At 63.1% G+C, this 11,743-nt stretch overlaps 2 protein-coding genes across 2 annotated transcripts in view; both read right to left on the bottom strand.

The window, feature by feature from the left end:
• Positions 1 to 813: 813 nt before the first annotated feature.
• LOC119092032 (putative ATP-dependent RNA helicase DDX46) lies at positions 814 to 5,521 on the bottom strand. The gene is made up of 4 exons (XM_037214991.1): positions 5,358 to 5,521; positions 2,909 to 3,129; positions 1,644 to 1,814; positions 814 to 1,277 (listed from the first exon to the last, which is right to left on the bottom strand). The coding sequence occupies exons 1-4, from the start codon at positions 5,449 to 5,451 to the stop codon at positions 1,035 to 1,037; spliced, it is 729 nt and encodes a 242-aa protein (XP_037070886.1). The 5' UTR covers positions 5,452 to 5,521; the 3' UTR covers positions 814 to 1,034.
• Positions 5,522 to 6,637: 1,116 nt separating this feature from the next.
• LOC119092933 (betaine--homocysteine S-methyltransferase 1) overlaps positions 6,638 to 11,743 on the bottom strand; it is a 13,768-nt gene continuing 8,662 nt past the window's right edge. Inside the window, exon 6 of the mRNA XM_037215834.1 lies at positions 6,638 to 6,642. Within this exon, the coding sequence (XP_037071729.1) occupies positions 6,638 to 6,642 (5 nt within the window). The remainder of the gene's footprint in view (positions 6,643 to 11,743) is intronic.

The raw sequence follows: 11,743 nt of genomic DNA on the forward strand, positions 1-11,743 counted from the left end.
CCCTTAACGACGGCGTCGGCGCTCACTGCACTGCCATCAGGGGCGGATCCAGGACTTTAAGGGGTCGCGCCTCGTTGTGGTGCCCCCTGGAATTTAGTCCCTCCCCCACATAGAAGTCCCGGACCTTGGCAATCCTACTATCAGTCTCATTTTTAAGCGTTAATATATCCCCCACCGGAATGGGTGCCCGAATTTACTTCCTGTGTTTTTTTAGGACAATTTTTATATTGTTCATGTTGACTTGACAAGTTGGGACTGTTTGTCGTGCTCCTGGACCTCGGTGGATCTCAAAAATACATATTATGTGGAAACGAAATAGGGATTTCGATGTCCCTTTGCCTCTCTCTCCCTCTCCCTCTCCCTCTCCCTCTCCCTCTCCCTCTCCCTCTCCCTCTCCTCTCCCTCCCTCTCCCTCTCCCGCTCCTCTCCCTCTCCTCTCCCGTCGTCCCTCTCCCTCTCCCCTCTCCCTCTCCCTCTCCCCTTCTCCTCTCGCCCTCTCCCTCTCCCTCTCCCTCTCCCTCTCCCCTCTCTCTCTCTCCTCTCTCCTCTCTCTCCTCTCTCTCTCTCTCTCTCTCTCCCTCTCTCTCTCTCCTCTCTCTCCTCCCTCTCTCCTCCCTCCTCCTCTCTCTCTCTCTCTCTCCATCCGCCACTGACCGCCATACTGTGACTCTACGGACTACCTACGCCGCCTGATAGCACCCGTCACCAGCCAGTCCGACACTCATCGGCTTCCACCGGTTGTATTCCTCTCGAGTATATTCGCATGACAGTGTGCACACGCATCCGCCATCCCACTGCGCATACCCGGCGATTCCCGGAAGAAATACGCGCGATGCGGGAGCTTGTGCCCCGACTCCGGCCAGTGCTGCCGACAGCAGCCTCACACGGCCACGCACCGCGGGTGATCTGCCAGGCGGGATCGCACGGATCCATGAGCACGCGGCCGCACAATGATCGATGGATGGTGCCCGGCCGCGCGACGATGAAAACACACCCCACAACACGCCCGTCCCACGCCCGCCACCTGTCGGCGGTCACAGCACCTTGTACCTCCCGCGGTTGCCGCCAGAGTGGTGCGACGTCTGCGCGCGCACCAGCTCTTCCTTGATAAGACGAGTGATCTCGGCCTTGGCCTTGCTGACGGCCAGCTCCGAGGTCGACTCGATGGCCAGGAATAGTTTGCGCTCACCCTCCGGAATCTTGGCGTTGGGCGCGTAATACGTGCCGCGCACCGTGATGCCGGCTTCCGAGTACTCGGAGATCTGTGCTAACGCCTCCTGCCGGGACGAGCGAGAAACAGCGCGGCGTCAGGAACGACAAACTGCTGCCATCTGTCGAGCGCTCTGTGTAGCTTAGTTTCTGGAACCCCGCCTGAGCGCTGTGGTCTAGCCGTAAGCAGAGCATCCATCTCACTCAGCTCTTGCAACTAACGTACCAAAACCATAGCGCCACCGACGCTGCATTTCTAAAAAGTTGAATTCTCACAACGGCAATCTTGACACCACGACCACGTCCACGTCCACGTCCCAAAGGCGGCACACAGCAGCAAAGCCCGCATTCGCCACACGTCTCCCGCGCCGCGCAGCGCCGCCAGCGACCCTGCGGCCGGCCGGCCCGACGCGGGGTCGTCCGGCGGCCGTTACCTTGCTGGTGACGCGCCAGCGCGTGTGCTGCGGGAAGTCGTTGATCTCCAGCTCCTCCTCGTACTTGGTGAAAGTCTCCTCGGGTTCCGGCTCCTCCTCCGAGCGCTCCTCGGGGATGTAGTTGAGCCGCGTGTTCAGCTTGGCCGCCAGCTGCTCCGCCACCATCTTGGCCTGCGGGCGGGGAGCGGGGGAGGGGGTCACCGGGCGGCCAGGCGGGCGGCTTACCAGTCAAGAGAACGGCCGGGAGCGGGCGTGCGCCAGAGAAGAGAGAATGCGTGTCATGTCCCTGGGGCTTTACGATGCACTCAGCTGCTGAGGCTACATGGCGTCGCCTGCCTCTCAACCTGGCAAGAAGGACGGGCACCACGGGGAATCGAACCCCGTACCTCTGGTTTCCCAGATGTGCAGTGGTTAACGCAGAAGCGTTAACCACTGCACTACCGGCACCCACAGAAGAGAGAAGGGGTACCGACAGTATAGCGGCCAACGCGTCTGCGTGAGCCACTGCGCGTCTGGGAAACCAGAGGTGCGGGCTTCTTTCCCTGCGGCGCCCGCCCTCCTGGTCAGGGTGAGGACAGGTGACGCCACACAGCCGTAGCAGCTGAGAGCGTCGCAGAGCTCCAATGGCGCTGGCACCTGAGAAGACGGTGGGCCTCCTATCACAGCAGCGCCGGGAAAATCCGAAGGCCGACGGGCCGCGGAGCGCTCTTCAAATCGCGCAGCCGGGGAGGGAGGGGGGGGGGGGGGCAGCGCGTCGGTGGACAGCAGAGGACGAGGTGACGGCTAAAGGTTAGAGGAAAAGTACGCCGTCGTCTAATCCGCATCCAATGAGTGCGAAGTCATAATTGACTGAGTAACCGTTTGGTATCAGGTCCGTGCCTACTGATTCCGAGGCACTTATCGGGCCGTCGCTCAAAGGCGACGTTCACCAGTTCTCAGGGAGCGGGGCGTCACGTGACCAAGGCTTCGCCGAGGGCTGGACACACAGCGTTTGCTGATCCGAATTGCTCCAGGCTCAGCCGAGCAGTCGCTGAGTGAGGGAAGCTGCTGAAAACCGTGATTTGTGGCTGGTGTTTGGTGCGCCGTGACCGTGGTACCACCACCTGTGTACCGTGACGGGTGTACCGTGACCAATGTACCGTGACGGATGTACCAAGACCAGTGTACCTCCACCTGTGTACCGTAACCAGCACGTCCAGCGCCTTGCCCGTGTCCCGTGACCGGCGTGCCCGGCGCCCCGCCCGCGTCCCGCGGCCGTGCCGTACCGTGATGAGCGGCTGGGACCCGCGGCCCGACATGACGGCCTCGGCCGTCTGCTGACTGGCGCCGCGGTTGTCGGGACCGAGGTTCCTCTGGGCGTTGATGCGGAGCGCGAGCCGGCGCGCCAGCTCCAACTTGTCGCCGGCGGCGCCGCCAAACACGGGCGTCGTCATGAGGCCGGGCAGGCCCGACGGCGTGCCGGCCGTGCCGCTCGTCCCCGAGCCGCCTGAGGGCAGAGGTCAGCGCAGGTCAGCGGGGTCAGCGCGAACGGCAGGTCAAAGTCGGCAGAGGCCGCCGGTCCGCTGGCGTGGCGGCGCTCGGTCAGGTCAGGTCAGCACCGAAGCCCGCGGTCAGCACGCGATGCCCCCGGGTGGGAGGCGGACGGCGCAGGGCCTCCCGCTGGGGCCTGCCCTGGGCCTCTCGGGCCTCTTGCCCGCTCGGGCTGGACCACCTTCAACTCGCTGCCTTTGGCACAGTTTTTCAGTTTGACCGGACCGTGCCACTTTGATTCGGGTTCGTGTTTTGGATGCATCCTGACCTGGGCAAACATGACATTGCATTGCGTACTGTCCTGCCAGATGCATGAAACTCGTGTGGCAGCTCTTGCACATACGCATTAGCGGGGGCTGCGTGGCATTACAAATCGACACCTTCAGGCGCAAAGGATAGAGGAGAGCTTTGACAAACACTATTCGCAGAGGTAGTGATCGTTAAGACGCACGCACGGGACGCACTGTGATGCACGTTATAGAGCGTTGCATCTCTGATTACTTTTATGGTCTCTCCACTGTCCCGTCTTCGTCCTCATCCCGTCACCGTCCTCGCCCCGCCACCGTCCTCGTCTCGTCCCGTCAGCGACACTGACATTGGCCCAGCCGGCGGCGACGGACCGGTCCCGCGCGCGGCGCCGCGCCGGCCGAGCGGCCGCTGCGCCTGCCCTGTGCTGCGCTCACCGCCGCCCTGCAGCGGACGCCCGTCCCCCGGCCAGCTGGCGAGGCTGAGCTGTGCTCGTCTCACGCGTGGTTCAGGTGGCCCGCGGCTGCGACGCTCCTGAGCCGAGCCCCGTGAGGCGCCACCAGCCGCACGGCGCACCTGAGCCGGCAATGGGAGGTGCGAGAGACACGCGGGTGGGTGCGACCCAGGGCTGCACCGATCCGACCTCGACCTCGCGTCCCACGACCCACGATCGACCCACGATCGACCCACGACCGTGGTGTGCTCGGCCATATACCGGGCTCCGTGGCTGATCAAAGTGTGCGCCGCGGCGTCAGTCGCCGACAGGAGCCATCGGACGCACAGAGCCCGGCACCGTGCCAAGACGGCGCCGCCTGCTCCACCCCTCCCTTCGCCGGCGAAGGAGAGCACACCGGCCGGCAGCCGGTGCCAGCCGTCGCCTCCTGGCCTCCCGGCTGGAAGGAAGTTACCGCCCCCACCGCCGACCGCTGAGCAACGGAGCCGCTCCCCATTCACACACGTGACGCTCCGCACACACCGCATCCGGGCAGCTGGAGAAAACGGCCGCCGCCACCGCCCGCCCGCCAGCGCCGGCAGGCATCCGCGGGGCGCACCCCGACCCGGCAGGAGCCGGCGGCGGCGGCGGCACTACCGGTCCCGGCCTGCAACACCGGGCGGCGGCCGGCGCCGCGCTTTCACCGGACGGCCGAGCGGCGGCGGCAGCGGCGGCGGCAGCCTAGCCGCGCGGCCGTGGCGGCGGCGGAGCACGGCCGTGGCGCGTGCCGAGCCCGCGCGCAGCCCGGCGTAAGCTAGGACGCGGGCCCGGTACATCCCACACGCGGCGCTCACCACGCCTGCACGGGACGAGCGGCCGGCGCGGCGCGCAGGCCGATTAGCGGCCGGCGCCGGTGACGTGAGCCCAGACCTTGCCGACTGCACTCATCCGGTGACGACTGCACTCATCCGGTGACGACTGCACGCACGCACTGCACTCGACTGCACCGCGGCTCTGCACTCACGGCATTCGCCGAGGAGTCGCGGGGCGGATCGAGCGAGAGCTTTGAACGCGCCCGAAGCAGAGGTCAGGCCTTCCGCCACCTCAGCCTCTGGCCGATTTCCCTCTAGAGTACGCTGACCCCGACGCCCGGAAAGCGCCACCTCGAGACCTCACAGTGACGTGTGACGTCACCGTTGAGACCTCACACGGCTGACCGCGGCGCTCGACCGCAGGCAGCAGCAGGCAGCCGATGGAAGGCGGCTCAGCACTACGGCTACAGCTGGTCGTCCGCCGCGCTGAGCACAGGCCCCGGCTATCAGTGACCTTGACCTGACGTCTATCACGGACGCCTGTGACCCCGTCATCAAGGATGACCTTGACCTCGGCCGTCCTATCACGAGCGACCTTCCCCAGCCTCCGACTGACCTTAGCACAGCCGGCACGAGTGACCTTGACCCCCGAGTCACCCTGCCGGTGACCTTGACCCGGCCGTCAAGACTGACCTTGACCGCCGCCTCCGCCGCCGCCGCCGTTCTGCGGCTTCACCTCCTTGACGATCCGCTTGGGCGCCAGCATCGACTCGATCTTCATGTCCATGTCCTCGCTGACGTCCTCATCGTCCGAGTCCTGCAGGCCTGAGGACGGAGAGGGACGTGAACAACCACACCTGAACGGACGTGAACACACGTGAAGGAATGTGACCGCTATCTGGGCTGCGACGTCCTGGACAGGGCCGTGACGTCATACTCTCTTATGTGACGTCACACAGAGACGGCATAATCAGCACACGGGCACCGCCAGACAACACGCACGGAAAGAAACGACGCACAAACGTAAGATAAGACTCGGGGGCTTACGGTAGCGCAGAAGCCCTGACAACTCCAGCGGACACCAGTAGCTCACAGGCTCCAGTTACCCGCAGGTTTGTGAAAACCGACACGACCCGATAACCTCCAACTCAAACCCGCGTCAGGATCCCTGGCGCCAACTGTGCCAGCCAAAGGTGCGGTGTTTTGGAAGTTCTTGTGCATTTCCCAATTCGAAGGCCACGAAGAACTAGCTCTTCGTCCAAAAGGTGTCTAAAAGTCAGGCTGTCCCAAAACTTTCAATGTCACGAAACCGATATTTTTGGCAAAAGCAGCAGCCATACGACAGGGGACCAATGCTGGTGGGAAAGTCCTCTGGTATCTAGTAGCAGCTGTAGTGGCAGCCTGTGTTTCCGCCATGCCCTCGCGCGGGGCGGCGCCATCGGCTCGCCTCCCCGGGGCAGACGCGTTTCCAGCACGCGACACATCCCGGCGCCAGCGCGGCAGCTGGCGAGAGTTCTGGACTGGGGCTGTGACCCGTCACGTCCTCGGCCGGCAATCACCGGTCCGGTATACAAGGCCGCCCGGCCGGCCGCAGGGGCCGCAGATCGGACGAGTCGCCTCCAACGGCCAGCAGCACTCATCAAGCAGGACTCTGAGCCGGGGCGCCGCTTCGAAACGCAAGAAGAGAAACCCAACTCCCAACCGCTCCGCACGACCTTCCGCCCTTCGTCATGGGCCTGCCGCAGCTGTTGGACGATGCTGATGGTTGCTGGCGGCGCTGGCGGCGGCGCGCCGCAGAACGGCAACTTCTACTTCCCGGACGCGCCGGCGGACGTGCCCGAGCCCGTTCGCAGCGGCACTGGAGGGCCGCGACCCGCCCTTCTCGTCGCAGTACATCCGCTCGAATCCTGCGCAGCAACCTGCTCAGCAGCGACTACCAGATATACCACATGCCAGGAGCCGAGCGAGCGGCACTACGCTGTGAAACGGGAGCACCAGAGGCGCGCCTGAGCCCGGGTCACGCCGCAGGTCCAGGTCAGGTCGGACCGACGGCTGAGACCGGTCACGGGCGAGTCGGGTCAGCGCAGGTCCCGCAGGCGCCAGACAGGCCGCCCTCGAAGCATCTAGTCAGCGAAACGCGCGAGACGAATCGCGCGGACGCAGCGGAGGCCGCGGAGAAGAGATTCCCGAGGCGGCGGAGAAGCCCGGCCGTCGGCGCCGTCACAGAAGAGGCGGCGCCGCGCGCTGCGAGCGACGAGCCGCGGGGCGGCGACACGGCGCCCGGCGTCGCCCCGTCCGCGGGCGTCGGCGGCGGCAGCAGCGGTTACCGCCGGGTCCACCACGGCACGCGGTCGGGCTGGGCCGGCCCGACCGTCCCCGTTCTGAGGTAGAGCGTCGGCGGCCGTCCGCGAGACACGCTCCGCTGGAGAGCTCATTCCAGACGTTTCATTTGTGCAATCCGTGCACATGATCAGTCATGTGTCATCAGTGACGCGGCTCACGACCGTGCAGCCGTGACGGTCTGTTTGTACGGGTGGCTGATCCTTGAAATAAAGCATGCCAAAGAGTCTCGCAGGCAAGCACCGCACTCGCGGCGAAGGCGGCACGCGGCGCTGAAGCGCTGGCACCGCACCGAAGCGGCCGGTTTGGCAGGTCGCCAAGCTGAGAGCGGTTCCCTGGCCGACGGACGGGCGGTGTGCTTTGGTGTGTTGCAATGCATTCGTGGACATCGCGCTCAGTCGGCGATGCGCGCGGTGACGTTGCCAGCTTTCAGACATCAAGGCTATGTCCACTGCGGCGGACTTATCGATGTCATGGACACTCTGCCGCGTTGGCGCAACGGCTATCGCCCAGATGTTCCGGCGGATCGTGGCAGAATCACAAGAAGGGGGTGATTTCAATGTCGCATGCAAAGCCATCTGTACTGCAACTACGCACGCGAAACGTGCCGTGGGTACTTATCATTTCACGATTCATCTCCGCAACAGGATGGAACTTGGAGCGTGACTATAGCTTTGGTGGGATAACGCGGTTTATTCCTGACGCCCAGATGCGGTTGACAGCTGGAGGTCAGTGTAACGTTTTTCCTTTCGGTGACACATAGTCGGTGCCGCTCCACATCACATCACACCCACAGCCAGACTGCCTATAACGGATGGGAAAGAGCGACGTAACAAACACACACAGCCGAGAGGAACGTGAGATTAGCTGCCAAAACGTCGCGTGCAACGTTATGAAGTAACATCAAATGGTGGATCAATACCATTTCTGCGATAATCTTTACCTACAGATTTGGCGCAGGCATCCTTTAACACACACCAAGGTGATCACAAACATAGCGACGATGAGCCGATCAGCTGACACTTCTGAACTGTGGATGACATCAACCGATATCGGGTATCACGTGTTTAAGAAAAGCGACAGCGAAACGCCAAGTTCGTCGTGCGCCGAAATGCACGGGATTCGCTACGGCAGATATAGTTGGCTGCTTTCTTTACCGAGACCAGATACCATGTGCGACTACGTGCAATGCGAATAAAAAGGCGTTATGTAACACTTTGGCACGCTTTTTACGAAATGCTTCAACATTTCATCGCTCCAACGGTGCCCACTTTGAGGCTGTTGACCAGCACCTTGTCTGTCACAAAAGGGCCGGCAAACGCAACAGCATGAATCGCGAAGAGAGCATTACAATGTCACCCCACGAGGCACGAGGCATATGAACTGGAGAGGACTTCAACAGAGGTCAGATAAAATGCATTGGAGCACCAATCTTCCGCACCTTCCGGTGTTCACCTGCTCAGCAGGTTTTCTTTTGGAAGGGCGGCAGCTCACCCCGAGCAGTGATTTATCATGCTCGATGAAAACCTGTCAAAACAGACGTCTGAAGGTACCGGAACAAGGGGATTTAAGATAGCGTCCGGTGAAAACGTGTCAGCAAAGGAGTGTATATATATATATATATATATATATATATATATATATATACAGGTACAAATGTATATATATATATATGCATGTATATATGTATATATCTTTATATTCAAAAGAAACGGATGGCGCAAATTGACTGCCTACCGAAGAAGACACCAATATCGATTTTGCTAAATGCAAAGTGAAACTATTCATGACAAATTATGCCCCGGCATCGCAAAGCCTGACGCGTTAAATTCACATTTCTTCCCCGATCTTCCAGCGAGCCACCCTTAGCTCACAGCACGCCAGCACGCCGTAGAAAAGAGCCGTCGCCGACACTTTCTCGGTGACGTCATCGATTACGTCAGTCGTTAGCTGGGCCATCGCGGACGCGATCCGCCTCGACGAGCCAGGAGTCACTTTCACTACTATGCGGCAGGCGGCCGTTACGCCGCGCCGGTGCGTAGTAAGACTCGTGAAACGCGGCCAGCAACCCGCCGCTGGCCAGCAGCGTTGTGGTGAGAGGCCAGCTGGCCAGCAGCGTTGTCTCCCGCACAGCGGAGGAACGGGGTCCTCCGCACACACGCCACGGAGAGGCAGGTCTCTCGCACACCGGAGGATCCCACATACGCCACGGAGAGGCAGGTCTCTCGCACGCCGGAGGATCCCACATACGCCACGGAGAGGCAGGTCTCTCGCACGCCGGAGGATCCCACATACGCCATGGAGAGGCAGGTCTATCGCACGCCGGAGGATCCCACATACGCCACGGAGAGGCAGGTCTCTCGCACGCCGGAGGATCCCACATACGCCACGGAGAGGCAGGTCTATCGCACACCGGAGGAACGGGGTCCTCCGCACACACGCCACGGAGAAGCAGGTCTCTCCCACACCGGAGGAACGGGATCCTCCGCACGCGCCACGGAGAGGCAGGTCTCTCCCACACCGGAGGAACGGGATCCTCCGCACGCGCCACGGAGAGGCAGGTCTCTCCCCCACCGGAGGAACGGGATCCTCCGCACGCGCCACGGAGAGGCAGGTCTCTCGCACACCGGAGGAACGGGTCCTCCACACACGCCACGAACGGGCGTAACGGCCGGGTGATTAGCGCTTTCGGCTCCCGCGCGGGGCCCGGGTTCGGATCCCGGTTGCCTTATGGCCCCTGAACGCCACGAAGGCCTCTGCAGTCGCTGGCGTTCCCCACGGGGCGTGGCGACGTGCATCGCGTTCCCTTGAAAAAGAACAGGAGACGGACGGGATCCGAACACGGGACGGATGCCAAACACAGCCCCCTCTCCCCCCCCCCCCGGACACAAGACGGCAGGAGAGGCCTCCAGAACACGGAGCAGAGATCCTTCCAAGCCTACAGGATACGGCATTTACCGATAATATCGTTTGTTACGCGGACGGGACTGTCCGTTCTCCTGTCTTTTCCAGTTATGAATGACAAACTGGTTACCTACGTCGCTACCTGTGGTGAACACAGGGCAACGGGCCAGTGAAAGTTCATGCCAAGAACATCGAACCTAGATTTCTCAACCGCAAGACCGACATCTTAGGCCATGCAAGCGCTTACGTAGCTACCGCTGGCTTCAATCTACCTCCCCAGAGAGGGCAGATTACGGTACCACAAATGCGCATCTGTTTGCCGCAACTCGGAACACGCGATACGAACGGCGAGGCGGAAAAAAACGGGACCCGTTTTCCGAGAACGCGAGTCCCGTTTCGCAAAAGCATGCATACGCCGGCTCGGCGCGCGGCTAAAAATGATGTCGTCAACCAGCGCCATGCGCCGCGCCCGTCGCCGCGCCAACGCGCCGATATCGCCGTCGCTGCGGCACCGAGCCGCGCGCAGATGACGCAAGGAAAACCACCGACGATGTGGACGGGGCAGCAGCGGAGGACATCACGCACGCAAGAGGCTGAGACACCGAACGAACAAGGGGTCGAAGACGCGAGAGGTGGGACACAACAGCGAACCAGGGCCCCATTCGAGCGTCACGTCAGGCCCCCGCGTCCGCGTCCGCGGGGGCCTTCTCCGCGCGTCCAACAGCACTCGACCTAGGGCCTTGACCTAGGAGCGCCCCGTCACGCGGAGAAGACATGGACGCGGAGGCATGGCATGACTGCGGGCACTGACCGACTCACGACCGAGGGGACCATCGGCCGCTCTGCCTCCTCCCGTCCCTGCCGGCGCGCGTCCGCACCGAGCGGCCGGCGCCAGCCCGACCCCGCGCTGCCCTGACATGGGACATGACCTAGGAGTGCCCCGTCACGCTCCCCGTCCGCAGCGCAGCCGCGCGAAGGTTCGCGGCCGGGTCACGCAGACGTCCGCGGTCAGCGGGAGGACGGCTCCGGATCAGGCAGACGTCAGCGCGGGAGGACGGCTCCGGATCAGGCAGACGTCAGCGGGAGGACGGCTCCGGATCAGGCAGACGTCAGCGGGAGGACGGCTCCGGATCAGGCAGACGTCAGCGGGAGGACGGCTCCGGATCAGGCAGACGTCAGCGGGAGGACGGCTCCGGATCAGGCAGACGTCAGCGGGAGGACGGCTCCGGATCAGGCAGACGTCAGCGGGAGGACGGCTCCGGATCAGGCAGACGTCAGCGGGAGGACGGCTCCGGATCAGGCAGACGTCAGCGGGAGGACGGCTCCGGATCAGGCAGACGTCAGAGGACGGCTCCGGATCAGGCAGACGTCAGCGGGAGGACGGCTCCGGATCAGGCAGACGTCAGCGGAGGACGGCTGGATCAGGCAGGGACGTCAGCGGGAGGACGGCTCCGGATCAGGCAGACGTCAGCGGGAGGACGGCTCCGGATCAGGCAGACGTCAGCGGGGAGGACGGCTCCGGATCAGCAGACGTCAGGGAGGACGGCTCCGGATCAGGCAGACGTCAGCGGGAGGACGGCTCCGGATCAGGCCAGACGTCAGCGGGAGGACGGCTCCGGATCAGGCAGACGTCAGCGGAGGACGGCTCCGGATCAGGCAGACTCAGCGGGAGGACGGCTCCGGATCAGGCAGACGTCAGCGGGAGACGGCGGTCCGGATCAGGCAGACGCAGCGGGAGGACGGCTCCGGATCAGGCAGACGTCAGCGGGAGGACGGCTCCGGATCAGGCAGACGTCAGCGGGAGGACGGCTCCGGATCAGGCAGACGTCAGCGGG

The sequence above is a fragment of the Pollicipes pollicipes genome, unplaced genomic scaffold (genome assembly GCF_011947565.3).
Source record: "Pollicipes pollicipes isolate AB1234 unplaced genomic scaffold, Ppol_2.1 Scaffold_1600;HRSCAF=1878_pilon_pilon_pilon, whole genome shotgun sequence".
NCBI lineage: Eukaryota > Metazoa > Arthropoda > Thecostraca > Pollicipedomorpha > Pollicipedidae > Pollicipes > Pollicipes pollicipes.